Consider the following 19,844-nt stretch of genomic DNA (forward strand, 5'->3'; position numbering starts at 1 on the left):
TTAGGGGTTTAGTAGTTTAGGGGTTACAATGACAGTGCCAGGTGAGCAGTTGGACTGGATGATCTTGTAGGTGTCTTCCAAACTTGGTGATTTGATGGTTTTTTTTGATTAATTGGGTCAATTTGTGTCAACTTTGCCATGAAAAATAGAAATTTAATTGGGGAATAAGACTATCACCCAGGCAATGACAACATTATTTTGAGTACTAATAATATCAGAATAACTACACATGATTACACTATTAATTGAAATAATTTAATTTTAAATTAAAATTCAGAATATCTTTCTAGGAAGGTTCCAGTTTTTTAAAAAGGAAAGAAAGGAAAACTCAAGAAACTACAGACCAGTCAGTCTCAGTATGCTAAGGCATATGGAAAGTAAGGAGGTGACTAGTGACAGCCAACAGTTTCACTAAGGGCAAATTGTGCCTGATAAATTTGGTGGCCTTCCACAAGGGTGGTACAGCAGTGGTGGATGAGGGAAAAGCAACTGACATCATCTACCTGGGCTTGTGCAAAGTATTTGACACTGTCCTTGTCCCTACACTGGATAGACATGGATCTGCTGGATCAATCACTCAGTGGGTAAGGAAATGGTTAAATGGTTGCACTCATTTAACCATAAGGAGTTGTCCATTTGTCAACAGCTTGATGACCAAGTGGACAAGTCACATTCCTTGGGGGTCAGTGTTGGGACCAGTGCTGCTCAACATCTTTGCTGGTGACATGGGCAGTGGCACTCAGTGCACCCTCAGTAAGTCTGCCAACAACACCAGGCTGTGTGGTGTGTTTTGACACATTGGAGGGAAGGGATGCCATCCACAGGGACCTGGACAGGTTTGAGTGGGTCTGGGTGAGCCTCATGAAGTTCAACAAGGTCATGTGCAAGGTCCTGCACCAGGTTTGGGGCAATCCCAAACACAAACAGGCTGGGCAGAGAATGGATTAAAAGCAGCCCTGAGGAGAAGGACTTGTGTGCTTACAATCCTGAAAGCCAACCATATCCTAGGCTGCACCAACAGAAGTGCAACTAGCAGGTCCGAGGAGGTAATTATGTCCCTGTACTCTGCTCTGGAATATTGAGTTCAGCTCTGGAACCCCCAACATAACAAGGACATGGACCTGCTGAAGTGAGTCCAAAGGAAAAAACCGAAAAATAAAATAACAATCATATTTCTTGTCAAGTCTTCCTTTCATCTCATACCATAAACTAGAGAAATGCTGGAGTTTTTCCTTCAGATTTTGATCACTGCATTACCATGACAACAATGTATTTATTGTAGCCATTATAGATGGACTTCAGACGGTAACTGGATCCCCCAAAAGTCCACGGGGGAGCTTTTGGCCTCCAAATACCAAGACAAATGAAAGAATTACTCTCTCCTGAAGAGCTATCTAACAGGTATTTGCTTTCAGTTCTTTCAGCCAAGTCCACCCCCTTTCATCAGTTTAAATGTACTGACTATTTTAATTATATGGAAAACCAGGTCAAACTTTTATTCATCACTTTGCTTTGCTTTTTGCTGACTGAAACATGTAATCCAGCAAGTTAATGCATCAATCTGACAGGACGTGACGTATAGATGTCACCAGGATTTTTATTCTTCCTGTTTACATGATTTCACTTTTCAGAGTTTTCCAGCTTGGCACAGCACAAGGGAAATGCGTAAACCTTTGTTCTTATAGAGCTCACAACCAAAGGATGCTATTTTGCATACTTACAGGCTTGGAGTGTAAAAGTATATGATAGAAACGACATCTATTACTCTCCTGAAGACATTGATACATGAGGGTAATCAAGCCACTTCAACAATAAAAATAACTTCAAACTGAAGCACAGATTTTAACATCTTGTTGAATCAAAGGTATAATACAAACTAGCACTTGTAATTCTAGCTCAGCAAGCAAGATTACCTCAATATTCCTAAAGTTTGTGTATCCTTAGCTTAAGGAGCATCCAAACCGACAATGAAAGTCCTTTACACAAAGTTTTGTAGATAAATTATAAATATACATTTAAAGTTTCATTAATGCCTGTCAATCTGCTTCTAAAAGATGTAATTAGAAGATCAAAATACTAATTAGAAAGTCTGTTTGATCTCAAGAGTTTGGTTACATACTGACAATTTTGAAATAATTTGTATCAGAAAGAAAAACTATTAAAGCTTTATATAATTCTGAATTTGAACAACTGATATTTTCTAAGAAAAATGGTGCACAGTTTTTTATAAAATGAAAATTATATCACTAAGGTAGTTATAAAAATTAGTAGTTATTAGTACAAAAAAATCTTTATTAATCTATTTAAACCGCATAAAATGTATAATTTAAAATCTCAAAGAAGATGATTTAACCATACCAAAACCAATGGCATAGCAGCAGAAACACCTGAAAACAAACAAGAAAGTTTGCAGGAAATATGGATTTTATAGAGGGCTAGCCTCATTGCACCTCTCTCAGCTCTTGCCTTTTCTAGGGAGCACTCTGGGGACAGCGCCTGCCAGGAAGCCTTGCCTGGTTCTTCCAATTTCAAGAATCTTTCTTGGTTATACAGAACATTTCATGATTAAACCACTTGGGTTGAAATCCTGCAGTCTGGTGTCTGCCTGGGAATTTTAAATATTCCTATTTTCAGCCAAAAGAGTTAAGAAATAGAGATGATATATTCATGAGAAAAGTTACTCTTTGCTTTGCAGGTGTGTGTGCTCTTTGCAACAAGGATATCCTAATTTAAAAATCTGCCTGGATTTGCCAGCATTTAATAAAACTGAAACTTTTACTCTTCTACAGGGAGAGTAATGTTGTTATTCCAGTATTGGTTTGGGCCAGGCTAAACTAGCACTGCTGGAACAGAAGTGGCCACATCCTTCCCCTGCCCATCCCATCTTATGCCAGTATTTTTGAAGTGACTTTGTGAACTGATTGTGAACTGCCAGTGAATTAAACTGACTTAAAGTGACCAGCAACAACAAAATAAAAAAATTATTAGATTATAGTATGATTACTAAGACATTAAGTACTGTGTAATGATGAATATACAGGAAGGGAATAAATCAAAATTACAGAGGCAGACTTAATTATACTATTTCCTAATTTTTGAGTGCTTAACTTTGCATCTGTAGCAGTTAACATTCAAGACAGTGTCTATGAGTGTGTGACTTTGCTAGGTCTTTTAATAAATGGAAAACCTCATTATTTGGCATTGTTGTGACATTTCCAAAATACCATCAACCTTCCACTCCGGCTAACAAGCTGTGTCAGCCTGAGTGGTTACAGCATCCTGCTGTAGGTAGGCCAGTGGGCTGCACTAAGAGGTAGGGATAAGATGCTCTCCTGCTGGGCTTTGAGGCAGCAGAAAAGCACCAAGTTTGCCAGCACTGGGACGCCCTTCCAGATGCTCTCATGGGCCAGCTTTTCCTGCCTGTCCCCCCGACCATCAGCTTGATGCCTCCTTCTGCACCTCAGACTCCTCCTCACTCCGGTTACACACTGCAGGATGAGCATGTGCTCATCTTTATTTCTGGCTTTCCAAGTCCCCGGTACTTCCTAAGAAATTCTGAACATCACCCCCTGTGGTGGTTTTTTGGGTTTTTTGTGTTTTGTTGTGTTTGGTGTTTTTGGGTGTGTTGGGGTGGGTGGTGGTGGGGGGGTTTGTGTTGGTGTTTTGGTTTTTGTTGTTGGTTTTTTTGTGGTGTTTTTTGTGTGTGGCACTTTCCGACCCCACTTTCAGACTTTTCTCAGCCCAAAGACCCTTCTCCTCCAGCCCCTTTCTCCCATGTTGCTATCCAATCTCCCTCTTCCAGGCTCAGCTCCATGCTTGCTCCTGTCATGACACCCTCTTTATCCAGTTGTTCACACCACCCACTCCTTCCCAAACCTTGTACTAAGGGCTTCTTTTCCATCTATTCTTTTTCCTCATTGCCATGGATTATAGCTGGAATTTCTTTGCCTCCCCTGCTCCTTGTCCATGGTCCTTCTCCTAGTGGTCATTGTTTTCAGCTCCATCCATGCTCACTGTTCCCACTCCTGCTGGTCCGTTTTTCATCCCAGCACACTTTGTCCTTGCCTGACCTGTACAATTTCCTTGAGTCACTTTCAGCCTTGCCTCCATTTCTTCACTCAGCAGTTCCCCTCAAGCCCCACTTCTCCACTCATCCAGAAATGGAAAAAGTTCAGCAGTCACTCTAAAGTGACTTAAATCCACACTGGCTCCAAAGGAGATCCTTTACCTTCCTCCCACCCCTGGAACACATGTGGCTGCACAGTGGCCCAGCTTAGGAAAATGCAACAACTGACAATTAACACGTCCACATAAAGAAAAGGTAAAATTTCAGCAAGACAAGCTTTCTGCTCTAGCATACTGGTCCAGAGCTGGGTGAAAGACAGGATCATCCTTTGCAGTACCAGCAGAGATTTACATGGATGTGGTGGTTTGACCCTGGCTGGATGCTAGCTGCCTACCAAAGCTGCTCTATTGCTCCCCTCCTCAGCTGGACAGCAGACAGAAAATACAACGAAAGGTCTATGAGTTAAAGATGGGGAGAGAGACTAGAGATCACCCATGAGTTACTGTCAGGGCAAAACAGGCTCAACTTGGGGAAAATAGCTGAATTTATTACTAATCAAATCAGATTAGGATCATGAGAAGTAAAACAAATGTTAAAAACACCTTCCTGCCACCCCTCCCTTCTTCCCAGGCTTAGCTATATTTCTGATTCTCTATCTCCTGCCCACCAGTGGCACTGGGAGTCAGGGAATGGGGGCTCCAATCCATTCATCACATGCTGTTTCTGCCACTGCTTCCTCCTCAGGGAGAGGAGTCCCTCCCCTGCTCCAGGGGGAGCATCCCTCCCACACAAGACAGTTCGTGGAGGACTCCAACAGGAGTCCTTCCTGTGGGCTACAGTTCTTCAGGAGCAGACTGCTCCAGTGTGGGTCTCCTGCAGGGTCACAAGTCCTGACAGCAAACCTGCTCCACCGTGGGCTTCTCTCTGCATGGGTCCACAGGTCCTGCCAAGAGCCTGCTCCTCTGTGGGCTTCCCATCAGGTCACAGCCTTCTTCGGGTGTCCACCCGCTGTGACATGGGGTGCTCCAGAGGCTGCAGGTGGATCTCTGCTCCCTGTGGATCTCCAAGGAGTGCAGGGGCACAGCTGCCTCACCATGTCTTCAGCACAGGCTACAGGGGCATCTCAGCTCCTGGAACACCTTCGCCTCCTCCTTCTTCACGGCCCTTGGCGTCTGCAGAGCTGTTTTTCTCATTTATTTTCACTCCTCTCTTCTCTGGCCACAATTGCTCCTGCCCATAACTGTTTTTTTCCTTCTTACATATATTATCCCAAAATCATTACTACCATTGCTGACTGGCTTGGCCTTGGCCAGCAGTAGCTCTGTCTCAGAGGCAGCTGGCATTAGCTCTGTCAGACATCAGGGAAGCTTCTAGCAGTTCCTTGGAAAATACGCACCTATATCCCTCCTTTCACCACAACCTTTCCATGCAAATTCAGTACGATCAATTAAAGCAGTCTTGCAGCTAGGGCTTTAGACAAAATGGATAAGATTTGAGGAAGCAAAGAAACATTAGTCTTAAATGGAAAAATAGGGGCAGTGCTGCCTGAGCTCATGCCACAAACATCTTATGACTCCCAGTTTTTGCTTTATTCTTTAAGATAATTGTTTGCAAGAGGTGTCATGCTTTGGCAGAGTGAGAGGAGATTCACATCAAATAAATTTCTCCGAAAGAAACCTGCAGACTAGCTAGGAAACAAGACTAGGAAGAAACACCTAAAATATTACTAACTCCAGAATAAAATCTAGAAAAAAAAGGGCCAGCCTGAAGTGAGACACTTCCTACATTATAATCCCTGAAAAACATGTGACTTCCACTGCAGTCACACTCCTGATCAAAGTGTAAGAAGCAATGCAACAATTAATATTATTCCTCAATTGAGGCTTTGGAACGCCTTCTATTTAGGTGTACTCTGTATTTCAAATTTTGGGGGACACTGTCAGTGAGGAATGTGGAAGAACCTTCAGTGACCCCTATGTTGGAAACTGTACTTTCTGCCAACTGTACTGTAATCTCCTGAAACATTTTTTTGCTGGGATAGCTCATTCTACTCAGGGAAAGAGTTTCGTTTTGCCAGTAGAGTAACTGCACACAACACGCAACTGTTCGAGAAACTGTCCCCTTACATGGGCTGCTGTCAGCCAAGACCTTTAAGAGCAGACAAGATCTGGCCCAAGAAAAAACCTGCCTGTAGAACCATGTCTGAGCTCTCTCTGCAGTGCCTTTCTCTTTCCTTCTTGTTGTTTCCTTCCTTGTGTTGCAAAACATTAATCCAAATTCATAATTCAGATACGCAAAAGAAGTGAGAAAGGTTACATCAGTGCCTGAGTCAGTTTAAGTTTTGCACGCAAAACTGTGAACAAACATTTTTCATGAATGAAGTAGCTAAAAAAAGCCAAAAGGTTTGGGTATGCGTTCACTGCTGACAAATAATAAATTTCAGAAACCTTCTGTGGCTGACGCGACATGAGAAATGCTCAGAGGACTTAGCACACAGCACCTCCTTCACATACAGATAGCCAAAAGTATTCTGCAAAAGAACACTGTCCTCTTCTTGGGGTGCCAGATGGGTGAATCTTAAAACTGACAAACACGCAGAGCAACCAAAAAAATTCTAATTATAAACCTACTTCACATCATCCAAGCTGTAAGCAGAGTAATTCAAAATAAGGAGAAACAGAAGAACAAATGGGTAGATGAAAGCAGAAAGCTCAGGCCTGCTCCTCTTCTTGAGACCATATACAGACAAAAGGCTGCCTCCCATAAGAACAAGGCCCCTTTGTAGTGTGCTGATTTTCAGACAGTACATCCTACTTCACAGCTGCCGTGCTACCACAGTGACTGCTCCCTTTCCATCCAACCCATCCTCACTGCTCCATACATGAGTCAGCCTAGAGACCTATTCAGCCCCTAAATATGTGCTTAAGTCTTTCCATATTCAGGAAAGAAACTCAAATGAAATTCTGAGTAATGAAAAGCATGTGCTTAAGTGTTTACCTGAATAAAGCTGCTTTGCTGAATTTCTGCTAAAATGTCAAGCACATGTCAGGCAAATTCAGGGTCTTCCACAGCACTCCTGTTTGCAGAGCCTCGGCCATGAAAAGCACTGTTTCCCAAATGGGGAAAAAGTTTTTTCCTGGAGAGCAGCCCAGAATGAAAGGAGCCATCAGATCAAAGATAAGTCTTACCTTCCCCACTACACCCCTCACTTACCCCAAAAATAGATTCTTTTTCCAACAGAAAAATGAGAGGTTCTCCCCACTCCCTTGGTTTCTCAAAGCAATGTAGCTAGGAGCAGGCTGTTGCTTGCCTGGAAGCTTATAGACCACAAGATGTGAAGTCATGGAGTGCCAGTGTCAAGTTATTTATTGGCATCTTCTGCCTCCAAGCCACTTCACAGCTTGGCAGCATGCAGGAGGGAGTTCAAACTGACCACAGCAGGCTGACCTTTCTGCTTCCACAGACAGAATGGTCTCCAGCCCCCCTTATTCAAGACGCCGTGGATATTTTTGTTTGTTGGCCATTATTCATCAGATTTGGGAGACAGAGCTGTTTAAGCTCAAACTTCTTGGAGTGAAGAAAAAAATGTTGCACATTTTACATTATCTCTTGCAAATATGAGAGCTTGCTGCAATCTCCAAACACAATATTTATGAATTGGTCTTTCAGCCAAATCCACTTTTGCATAAGGATACACAGCTGCTGATACCCAAAAGTATGATAGTTCCCAAATATATCTTTGCCATTTTTAAAACCATTCTAGAGGCTTGAAAATAATATTTCTTTCATTGTAAGTGAAATCTCTAGCTCTGATGTTTCAAAGACAGTCTGAAATTAGCTGAGTTTTGTTTGTGTTTGTTTGTTTGTGCACAAGAATAATTGATTAAATCAGCACAAGCATAACTGATTATACACTCTAACAAAACTACTGAAGAATTGAGCAGCAAAACTAGCAGTATTGTGAAGAGCCATGCCCAATTTTTATGCTTACATCTCCTATATGGAATCCCCCCTTAATTATACAGTAACATTTGAAATGTGTCATCACCTCCCACCACTGGGTATCATAGATTTTGAATGAATGTAACCTGCATTTTTCAACACTGGTAAAGAATTTTTTTAAGATGTCTCTTTAAACTTTTTCACTAAAGGGGAAAATTTGAATAGAGGTATATTTAAATACTCACAACTTACAAAGAAGCTCAGCCTTCTTTCATTAACCAGAGCAACGACCCTCTAATAGTTTCACACTAAGAAAAAATTGGTGAGAAAAAATATGCAGAGAAATATGCCAAGTCTGTAATGCCAATTAGGACTTTGAAGATACATATGTAATAGTCAAATGGTCAAATGAAATGTGAAACTCGAAGTTAAAAATTGAACTTATATCCTTCAGTCCTCTGAAAAATAATCTATTTTTAATGGAAATAGAAATGCTATCTTTATCAAATTTCTCATTCAGTTGACAACAATAAAGCTATTGTTCAGATGTGGTTGAAATGGGTCTTTGGAAGAGGACGGGTTTAAGAAAATCAAATAGAAATTGCATCAAAGAAGAAATGCTTCTTTAACTGTCATTACATTCTATATATAGCCTTCAGGTTTTGATTCATTTTAGGTTTGCCAGTGTAACAGGCAATTGGACACCATGAAAAATTATTTGTTATCATTCCAATAAGAAAAAATGTGTTTGCTTGTTTAAGGGAGAATAAGCGAATTTAGTGTTATGTTGTTTACTTTAAGAAGTTATGTCTGCAGGGATCCAAATGCTGAGAAACAGTAAGCTGATAACTTTAGTTTGAAATGCTACACTACACATTATGAAGCTGTACACCTACTACTTATTTCACAAGCATGAATCAGGTCTTCTGAGAAAGAACACAAATTTCAGTCAGACTTGCAATAATATAACAATACTTGGCACTCTCAAAATGCTTTCCATTTGAAAAATGCAAACAATTAAGAGGTAGCATGGGGCGGAGGGGAAATGAGACATTGTGCAGGACACCAACAGCCAGGACATCCAGGGAGAGCTCCAAAGCCATCGGTGGTGCACAGCTGGAAGTGAAGTGACAAGGTACTGCCTGATGTATCCTAACCACAGAGGTGGATCAATGCCCAAAAAAGCCATTACTGTAGCTCCTCTTCCTGTCAATGGTATATTTAGCACCCCAAGCCCCCTGCTTCGTGCCCCCCTGACACCTGGTTATGACTGGCACCCAGAACTGATCATACTCTACAATGCTCTGTAAAGCTGCCCTAGTTTATGGATCAGAGAAGTGATGCACAAAAAGCATTATGTATGGGGTCTAAGCTCATAACATTGCACAGTAGAAGAATTATGAATAAAACCCATTTCTCTGGAGATTTCCAGTTTTGTCACCCTCAACAAAACCTCTTTTACACAGACTTCAAAATCTGTGAGCATTTTTTTCTGACTGCAACACTATGCCAAATATTTATTTTATCAGTCCAAAACTCAATTTACTGCTGAAACCCTGCATCAATACTTCAGAGGAAATTCTAAGATTCTACCCAGAAGAAGAGGCAGGATTACTGAGATGAATATTGTGTAAATAAATCTCTGCCTGGATCACCAATCTTACAAACTGCTGCTCTGCCCTAAGGCAAGTACCTTAAAATAAGCACTTGTACATAGAAGGGGTCTAAACAAGCTAAATGAAATTCCTGGAAACATGCACGATGTATATCAACTTTTACAGTGCTATAGTCAGTGAAGGTGAGAAGAACATACTGAAAGAGAGTGCGAGACACTAAGAGGAGAGAAGAAAGGATGAGAGGGCAAGGTGGGAAGTAGAAGGTCCTAAAACCTGACAGAAGTAAAAAGAAAAAAGATCCTAGCAAAGGAAACTAAAGATTCAAAACCAGAAATATAAAAGAAGGAGAGAGAACAGTTAGAATATAAGGTGAGATAAAAATTTTAAATTAAATTAAAAAGAAAAATAAAACCCAGAAAGTGAGAAAGTTTAGACCTTTCAGAAACTCGAGTCAGTAATTCTCTTTGTCAGCCAAACTCTCCTTGATTTCAGTGAGAGTTTTGCCTTAATAAGGACAGCAGGAAAGGCACCAAATGCAGCTTCATTTCTTATACTTGAATAACAGCAAGATAGAGCAAGATATTCTGTTGTTGAAAAAGATGATGCATTTTTGAAGAAATATGGATGTTAGAGGCCAGGCAGTATAAATGTAATTGCTACAACGAGCTGAGTTACATCAGTGTGCATCAGCTGACAATAAGGTCCTTTGTGCTGGAAAGAAAAGAAAAAAGATGAAAAAAATGACTGATGCCACTCTACAAACAATCAAATTAAAGGCCCAGAATTATTCCAGCAAAGTTTCCATTGACTTCAGTGACAGCCCAGAAACAAGGAAGATTCTTCAGTTCTTCTCACAAAAAAATATAAATACAGGAGTGATTATGAGTGACCTATTTATTTTTCATCAGTTTTGCTCTTGCTGAAATTGTTGGAAATGCACCCAGCTGGTTACAGAACTATCGTTTGATTAGGCTGTTTATGTGAAACTATCTTTCCCAAATACTGTATTACTATATTGAAAAGAAAGCATAAAATAAGTAGATTGGAGAATAAAATATTATTCACATCTTGGTAGCCAAAGATAAAGCAAATTATAATAACTTGTTTATCTGATGAACAGGATGAAGATTTTGCCTAAGTAAGTAGTGACCTTAATGGTCCACGTAGAAATCATATGCTGTCTTCCCCTTTATAAATTGTAAACTAAAGGAACCCTCACTGAAGTGTAACTGGAATGTGGGTATATCTAATGCAAAGCCTCCAATTTAAAACCTTTTCTTGTTTTAGATGTCAAAACCAGGAACAGGCAAAATGCCATGAGTAAAAGCCATAGCATTACCAATAAAAACACCAAGGTAGGTATTTGCTATGAGAACTGGAAATAAGAGCGAAATATCCTGTCTCTAGCTTGTCAGGTTGCACAAAGTATTTATTATTGACTAGATTTTGCAAGCATACCATTCTTATGCATAATGTGGGAAATATGTCAATTCTGCCATGAAGTATTAATGAGAGATGTCCCACCCAAACCAATAAGTCTAGGACAAGATCAAAGTCAGATTTGTTCAGCCACTGATTCAATCAGATAACCAGTAATGCTCAGGTTTTGCACAGTTCCATCCACCTGTTGATTTAGAGATTACAGGTGGAAGCTGCCTTATTAAAATTGTTCTCCAGCTTAAAAATTTGACACACCTAACAGAGGGAACTGAGAGAAAAACAGTCTGGTCTGCTTATCAATGATAAAAGGATAATAATCAAACCCAATTATTATTGCTTTCAGGGCTAACATTATGCTTAAAGAAATTCATTGCCATCTGCAAGCCTGTTAATGTTGATTACAATTTTCTTGTGCTGGTTTTCTTCCCAATGGTTGAACAATATTGTCTGTTTTTAAAAAAAAAAAATCCTCAAAGCTGCTTGAATAATAAATTGTTTATCCCTTGCTAGAACAAACCATAGTGACGAACTTTAAGAATGGTTACCAAATTAGAAATGAGAGTGAAAAACAAGTACTTTCCCGTTCAAGGCTTTGTTTTTAATGTGTTTTTATTTTTAACTAGATGGAGTGCTGATTACAGAAAATTCAAGGCTACCCAGACATCAGGCTGCTCAATTGACTGGAAAGTTTGATGACTTCTCTAAAAAGTGAGGTCTGTGCATGAAATTAAATCAGTATCACTGGTCCTAGATAACTCCTCAGACGAGGAGGTGAAAAGGTTAATATCGCTTATTAAATAATGTTAAATGAGATCAAACAAGATGCGCAGGATTCAGGAGGGCTCTTGGAGCTCCGGTTGTTTCCCCAGGCTGCTTATGCAACCTTGTTTGCGCAGGCAGTGCAAGGGCCTGCCATTTTATTACATAAGGTAGCCCAAAAATATACAGCTAGGCAGTTGTGAGCTCCATTAAGAGCTGCACTGGAGTTTCTGTATCAGTTAGCATCTGGAAATTTTAAGAAACGATCAGAAGGACTTATGACATTGCTGAGTTTGGGATTGGTGCTTGTTGTTTTAATAGCAATAGACCTCATCCAAAGCCAGCAAAATACCATCAGTGTGAGCTGCATTTGAATACACTGTGATTTGACCATTGCTTAAGTGAACAGCAATACAGCCTTTGGTTTAACATAGCCGTGGTAAGTGCAATCCATGGCTTTAAAATCTGCCTTTCAAATGATTAAGCAAATTGTCTGGTTTAGTAAACAGCAGTGAACACAACATTTTTGTTTTAACCACTGCTTAAATGCAGTGGATAGCTGAAGAAATTTAATTCCCAGCCCTCTCATTCTCAGTTCACAATGTCAAACCCTTGTCTTGTAAAGACAGATAAAATTCTAACTACATCAACACCACATTGGGGAAGATGACCACCTTGGCCCAAATCCTCTCTCTGACACCAGGCAGCATGGAAAGCTGGGGAAGCCTGTGTCAGCAGGGCAGGCGTGTAGCAATATTACAGTCTCCCAGTGGAGTCTTCTTCAGCCAGGCATTGTATCTTGCTATTCAATGCCTTCTGGTGGGACTGCTTCCCTGAATGAACTGCTTTCTGAACCTACTTGAACCCAAGAAGAAAATCCTCACCATGACTGCAGAGCTCCATAACAGGACACCAGGGAGTGTGCTCAAGCACTGTGCCCTACTTTTTGGGGAACAGCTCTGGATCATGCCTTGGCTCTTCTTTGGAGCACTTCAACTAGCTCCTCCCAGCCAGCCCATTCCGTGGCAGACGTGCTGTAATGGGGCCAGCCCTGAGCAGTGAGGGTACAAGCCACCAGTAGCGTCTTGGCCTTGGAAACTGAAGGGGGTCAGATGATGGCCCACTTCATTTTGCAGAGCAGAAACAGGGAGACCACCTGGCTCAGCACCCCCTCTCAGCCATGGCCAGACACAGGTGCCAAGGGGTGAATACAAGAGCAAGGCAAACCAATGGTGGTGTTTCTTCATGATACTCACCAAGCTTCCAAAATACGCAGCTCAAAAGTTCCTAAGCCAGAGGCAGTAGTTTTAAATTTAATAGTCCTTGATGGATTTCTCTTCCATGAACTCATCCAGTCACCTCATTAGCTGATGTAACCTCAGCATCCACATCCTGTGGTGAGGAGCTCAGCAGTCTGACCACGCCGTGTGAAGAGCCATCTCCTTTTGTTTCCATTCCTGCAACTGCCTGCTTAACCCAGCCCTCTGCTGCTGTTGCTGTGATCAGTCATTCCTGCTTTGCCTTCTCCACACTTTGCTTAATTTTACAGATTTTTATTCCATCACTTTACCAGCACTGTTAGTCCTCAGACAGGAGTCACTCTGTTTCTCTGATCACCTTTGCTACGTCCCTCCGAACCTTCTCCCTCACCATTGTACACCTCTGAGGTGAGGGAATCAACAGGACAGGATACTGAAGATATTGCACACCATAGCTTCTACAGTGAAATAATGAGAAGTCTTTTTTATTATTTTCCATTCTTTTAAAAATAACCTTAATGTTCTATTTCCTTTTGGTTATTAACTCACATCTGCACTTTGCATTCTTGTTTTTGTTTCTGAGTTGTCCATGGAAGATTTTATCTAAGCTCCTGCATCTTCAGTGACCTGTAGCAATTAATTTCTATCATCATAGATACATTTTCTTCTATTTATTTTCAACCTGACACTCATATTACATGTATCTCACTCAGAGAAAAAGGGTGATTGAAATGTCCCAATAGATGACACTCTGTCATCCCAACACTTCTTGTACACTTTGAAATGAGAGGTTTCATACCTGAACTTACAAATTTCAATTCTGATCTGAAATGTACATACACATCCTCTAGATTTTTTTTCCCATATCATCATTTAGCTTGGCTAGAAATCTTCTATTTTATGCAGATCCCTAAGAACAGTAGTAAAACAGCTGAAAAACACCTTCTGTCATAATCAGGCCAGCAGAAGACCAGCTGTTTTACACAGACTTGTGCCCAAGCAGGAGAAGGTTAGATAACCATCCTATTCCCACCATTTACATGGTAATTTTTGGAGTATCTTGGTGCTTAAGGCATGCTACCTGTCACACAGACACAGAAGAAAGAGATGGCATTGCCTCAAAGTGCTTGCAGGTAAAGGAGAGGCCAAGAAACAGCAGGCAGATAGAGTACTACAATACTGGTATTACAGTATGGCAATACTATTTCCTAGTGACAAAGGTCCAACCTCACCAGTGACCTAACTTTTGTGAGAGCTTTATTTTTCTAAAGTCACAGGTGGATTTTCAGACTGAAGCAGGATTAAAACTCGCACTGGAAATGCATAAGACTATTCCTCCCAAATGTGGCAGGCAGCCTGCAATAAACACTGATTTCTGCCGTGGTCTTGGATAAAGGAACAGAAGCATCTTTACCAAAGTGTAATTAAAAACAATGTTTCAGTTGGATTGAGCTATGCTTCATGGTTTGTCTTCAGGGAGAAGAGACACAGGAAGAGAATAATAAAAACCTGTACATGTCCCTCTATCCCAAAAATGTACATCAAATTTATGTGGACGAGGCCAAGAGAGCCATTCCCCTAAATCCTTCAATCTAATTGCCAACATCCCTGAGCCACCATGAGGTAAATGCAAGGAGCAGAGAATGAGCCACAGCTCTCTCAGAATCTGCAGCTTCTCAGCTCCTTATTCAGAGCATGAGCCTACATGACCCACATCCCTTTTCACCCCCTTGCCTTTTCTGCCCTGCAACTCTTGTATTTCTGAATTCAGCTGTCAATATACTGTTATATATATATATATATTCTCTATCCATAGCATGTCACAATGGCTTTAGTCCCTCCCAAAAAACTGCGTAATACCAAAAGCAGCACTGCATAAACAAATCCACCACCATCTATGCATGCTGCTTAAATGCTTTTACATGATGCTTCCTTTTCAAACTTCAGTAGTCAGACTCATGAAATCAGTCTATCAGCTGATGCTGATTACCAACTGAATTAAATTAGCTAAAATACAAACACTTTCATGGCCTCAGCCTACTTTTTCAAGAAGTTTTATTAAGACCAAGGATCAACAAAGAGTTAAGCCAAACCTAGAAAAATTATTTTTTATACAGATACTGATCCCTCTAGAAAATCTGCAACTCAAGTGCATCTGCCATAAGAGCCAAGACAAAAAACTATAAACATAAATGGAAGTTACTTAAGCTCATCTAAGGCAGAAAAAACCCCCAATTAAATGAACATAAAACATATTTCAACATTAAGTATATTTGACTGTTATTTTTAACTGTGACATTTACCAGTCCAGGGGAGAGGCAAAGAAGCAGAGGCAGGGGCTGAAAAACACAGCAGGCAGTGTGGGGAAGAAAATGAAAAGGACGAAAAAGTAGTAGTACTATGTCCCAATTATTGAAAGACTGAAAACCACTGCTTTTGCAGGCTCAGATCTCCTGTCCCTGTACACTACAAGACTCAGCTTCTTTCTTTCGACCATTCTTTCTCTTGATTTGGGTTTACCACCTCTGTCTACAGTTCCCTGCACCTTGTTCCCAAGCTTTGCCATCAACGACCCCACAAATCCTTTGTCTCAACTCTGCTTTTCAATTTCTCCATATCTCCATCACCACTACTTCTTCTCAGTTCTAGTCCCACAGTTTCTTGTCACCATGCAAGTGAATTAAGCAGTTTTCTCCTCCTTCTCCACCCTGCCATGGCATCACCAGGCACACTCTGCCCCTGAAGACACACTTTGAAGACAAAGAAAGTCTTCAATTCTCCCTCCTTATGTGGTCACTGTAGAAGCAGCACCTTGGAAGAGTAACTGCAGGGGAAAGTCCACTCAGTCCTTCAGCCACCAATTGGAGTGCTCTCTTCCTTCCCAGGAAGAGGAGCAGGAACTAAGCTCCTAAAAGCTCTGGGATGTTCAGCATGCCTTGTGCTGAGAGCACCTTCAGTGAATGCAGTGGTCAAGCCCTCAACAACCCCTCCACCAAGAGCACACACCCTGAGCATTGGACAAAACTATAACGGAGAGAGATTCTGGAAGATTCTCAGAGGCTGAACATAAGACACACCCCCATTATGAGATTGATCCCAAACCAAAAACACGCTGCTGCTTCTCCCTGCTCCAAAACATGATGCCACAAGAATTCAAGTCTCAAAGAAAGTGTTTCTTAACATAGCAAAAAAATTCAGATTCACAGAAAGATCGAGGTCTCCTAATGCAGGACGATGTATATCTATACCATCTTCATCAAATACGTGGCCAAAGAACAAGTTGTCTTCTTACCACGTTCTCAGAAATAACCAAACCACTTAATCTGAAACTTCCCAAAGACAGTCTGTCTTCAGCAGACACTCAACCTGGAAAGTATCAGCCTAGCCTTAAGCTCAGCAAATGCATAAGCACCTGACAGCAGAGCATTGCACTAGAAAGCACTAAGTAATTTTAAGGATTGTAGACAACATTGCTGCCTATGATAAAATAACAACTTCTTCAAGGGCTCTCACATGCTTCAGGGTAGAGATTTGGGAAAAAAAAATCCTAATTCTGCAAAGCATAGTCTGTGGGTTCAACCCTGCAAACATGCAGGGAGGCATCTTTATTTGCGAGGGGAAAAAATTTTAGGCAAGCCTACTGTCTCCAGGCTTTGGTGAAGGGCACAGAAGTGCTGCCAGCTTGGGGAATCACCTTGATGTCACATACCTGGTTCTGGAAAACCTTCCTTTTCACACCTTCGGTTAAATAGTGTACAGTTTGGCAACTACATTCTCCAAATACTCCTGGCCATGTCTGCAGAGCAGCCCTGTGTCCATGTTAATCTACTGAAATGTATGCAGGATTGGGCCCTCCACCAGCTGACAGCTCTCAGAATCAGATATGGATCAGTGGATGAGCTGGCTTCGTCTGGACACTGAACTCTAATTATTTAGTACCACCAAACTAAACCCACAGTTTAGTGCATTAACATCTCACACTGGGGTAAATGAGGTAATTTTCCACTTCAAGAGGCAACCACTTGTTGAACTGAATGCTCAGGTTGGCTGTGCCTATCCGAGAGATCCCTACAGCCCTTCTGGAGATTTAGCGCCATGAAAAGATCTAAGTTCCTCTGCTGGCTGTAACGCTTATAACCGCTAATTATTTCTGAGTCACTTGAGTGAAAGTAAGCTGCCATCCTGTAGACAGTTAAGGAGTACGGAGCAAAGTTTCTGGATGAGCGTGCTTGTTAATTGACAAATCAGGCTAGTGACCATAGAGGAAAACACCACGGCGCAGCTCTGTGCGAATCCGGTGCTGCCGTTCAGCCGTGGATTTAGCGTTCATCCCGTTCCATGCACGGAAGGAAACACGCGGGAGTCCTGCGCAGGGCTGCTGCAGCAGCAGGGCTCTCCCAGTACACGACACAACCTCTGCTCCCCCCAGGCGCTTTCGCCCATTCAAAAACACCACTGGTCCTACTGGAAGTTTTCCTTGACCAAACATCGCCCGGTCGCGTCGCAGAGCCTGTTCCAGTCTAGCCTATCTGAACCCCCAAAGTCAGGAACGTCCAACCACACCAAAACGAGATGGGGAGGAGGACTGCTTAGGGGGCAACTCATTTTTCCAAACGGAGGGGCCCGCACGGCCGGACATCGCCAGCGCGGCCGGGACAGACACGCCGCACATACCGTGCTCCCCACGGAAACTTTCCCGCGGCAGGGCCGATGCCACCCCGCACCAGCGGGCGCGTCCGCCCACCCCGCGGAGCGTGGAGCAGCGGGGAGCTGACCCCGGCCGCCGCCGCGGGGGTCACGCGTGGCCGAGCATCCCGCGCGGTGCCCCGAGCAGGCGCCCCGGGCGGGTGTCGCGGGTGGGCGCCCCGCGGGGCGGAGGCAGGGTCGGGGCCGCACGGCCGCGCGTTACCTGGGCTGCCGGTGCTGCGGGAGCGCGGCGGGGAAGCCCCAGCCGCCGCCGCCGCCGCCGCCGCCGCCGCCGCTGCTGCTGTCCGCGGTGGCCACCTGGGCGCGGGAACCGCCGCCGGTGCTGGTGCCGGTGCCGCCGAGCTGGATGCCGCCGCTTTTCCGGTGCCTGCCGGTGCCGCTGCGGCAGCGGCCGCCGCTGCTCCAGCCGCGCGGGAGGCCGGCCTCGGGAGCCGGCAAACTCTTCCTCGCCGACGAGGAGCCGGGGACGCTGCCCGCCTCCTGCCTGCCGCCGGTGCCGGTGCCCTGTCTCATGGTGCGCGGGGCCGCCGCATGCCGCGCTGCCGCCGCCCCGGGCGCCGCGGGACCCACGCGCGCCGGGGCCAGGGGCTCCGCCGGCACCGGGAGGCCGCCGGGAGCCCGGGCTGCTGCGGGGGGGTGCGGGGGCCAGGGGCCGGGGGGGCTGCTGGCTGGGGCTCCCGCTGGGGCATTAAGTTGGGCGCGCGGCCGGGAGACGCAGGGCGGGCGCGGGGGCTGCGGGGCCGATAGTTCTCCGCGAAGTTGGAGCCCGGCGGGCGAGGCGGGGGCATCCTCTCCGCCGGCCCTTCATCGCCGCCCGCCGCCGCCTCCCCTCGCCTGCCCCCGCCGCCGGGCCACCGCCCCGCGCCTTCAGCCGGCGGCGCTGCGGGGGCGCGCCCCGCGCCCCGCGCCCATGGGCGCAGCTGCGGCCCCGGCCGCTGAGGATCTCCCGCGCCGGCTTCCTGCGCCGCTCGCTCGCCTTCTCCGGCAGGGAGCGGGGAAAACTGGGGAGCGGGGGGGGGTAGTGTGAGGGCCGGGGGGAGCCCAAACGCGAGGCTGGTGCTCAAAATGGGTCAGGGAGGGGGAAAGGGACCCCGGCGCCAGCGCCCCCCTCCCCGCGGTGGGCGCCGGGAGGGCAGGGCTGGGGCGGTGGGTAGCGAGAGGGCTGCGGAGGAGCTCTCCCGCCCCGGCTCCCTGTGCACAAGTGCAGGGAATGTTCCACTGACCTACATATTTTTCCAAACATACGTGACCTTTTTTTTTTTCCTCTCTCTCTCTCTCTCTCGTTCTGTGGGAGGAGACAGGCGAGGATCCAAGAAAAGGAGAAGCTGGAAAGAGAACGAAAGGGGAAGCAGGGGAAAAAAAACCTCAACCAAAGAGCCAGCCCCGCATCAAGGATGGTTTCACACCGCCGCCGCGAGCGAACCCCGGCGTGCCCACGTTAACATATGTCCATAGCGACATCCGCGCCCCGCACCGGCGGCCGGCCCGGTAACCTGACCCCGGGAGCCCCCGCCGCTGCCGCCGGCCCCGCCGTGCAGGACTGCGCCCGGTGCCCGGCCCCGGCTGCCGGGGCCATCCGGAGGGACCCCAGCGCTCTCCGTTAGGCGAGCTGGGGACACCCTCCCGGCGGCCCCCCGGTGATCCCGCGCCCTGTCCGTGCCCGCTGTCCCGGCGGTGGTGGCGGCGGGAGCCGGGCCGGAGCGGGACACGGCACCGCGCTGCCCCGGGGAGGCTCACGGCCTCGCCGGGCACAGGCAGGAGCTCCCGATCTGGTTATGCAACCGCGCACAGGCAATTGGAGCAAAACCTTGACAGAGAGCGCTTTTTTTTTTCCCCTTGTTTCAAAGTAGGTCATTCTTTTTATTCCCTATTTTGCCTTTTTCTTTTTTTTTTTTTCCCTAATAATGGTCCTACAAAGTGGCCAGTAAGAGAGAAAGCGATGTGCTCGAGCCGGGTAGGAGCTGGCGATCGGAGCCCTGCTCTCGCCTAGACGGGCACTCCTGCCGGCTGCTGGCGGCAGCTCCAGCGGGGTCCGGGGCTGCCCGTCTTCCCCAA

At 44.9% G+C, this 19,844-nt stretch overlaps 1 protein-coding gene across 5 annotated transcripts in view; it reads right to left on the minus strand.

The window, feature by feature from the left end:
* Positions 1 to 19,552, minus strand: part of NPAS2 (neuronal PAS domain protein 2) — a 105,571-nt gene extending 86,019 nt beyond the window's left edge. For 4 of the 5 annotated variants that reach the window (XM_085054775.1, XM_085054758.1, XM_085054768.1 and 1 more), the window contains exon 1: positions 17,992 to 19,552. In XM_085054775.1, coding sequence (XP_084910901.1) covers positions 17,992 to 18,302 — 311 coding nt within the window. In that variant the 5' untranslated portion in view covers positions 18,303 to 19,552. The remainder of the gene's footprint in view (positions 1 to 17,991) is intronic. The other variant, XM_085054749.1, reaches the window with a different exon arrangement.
* Positions 19,553 to 19,844: the final 292 nt, after the last annotated feature.

Source organism: Lichenostomus cassidix, chromosome 1, assembly GCF_008360975.1.
Source record: "Lichenostomus cassidix isolate B80296 chromosome 1, HeHo_3.0, whole genome shotgun sequence".
NCBI classification, from domain to species: Eukaryota; Metazoa; Chordata; class Aves; order Passeriformes; family Meliphagidae; genus Lichenostomus; species Lichenostomus cassidix.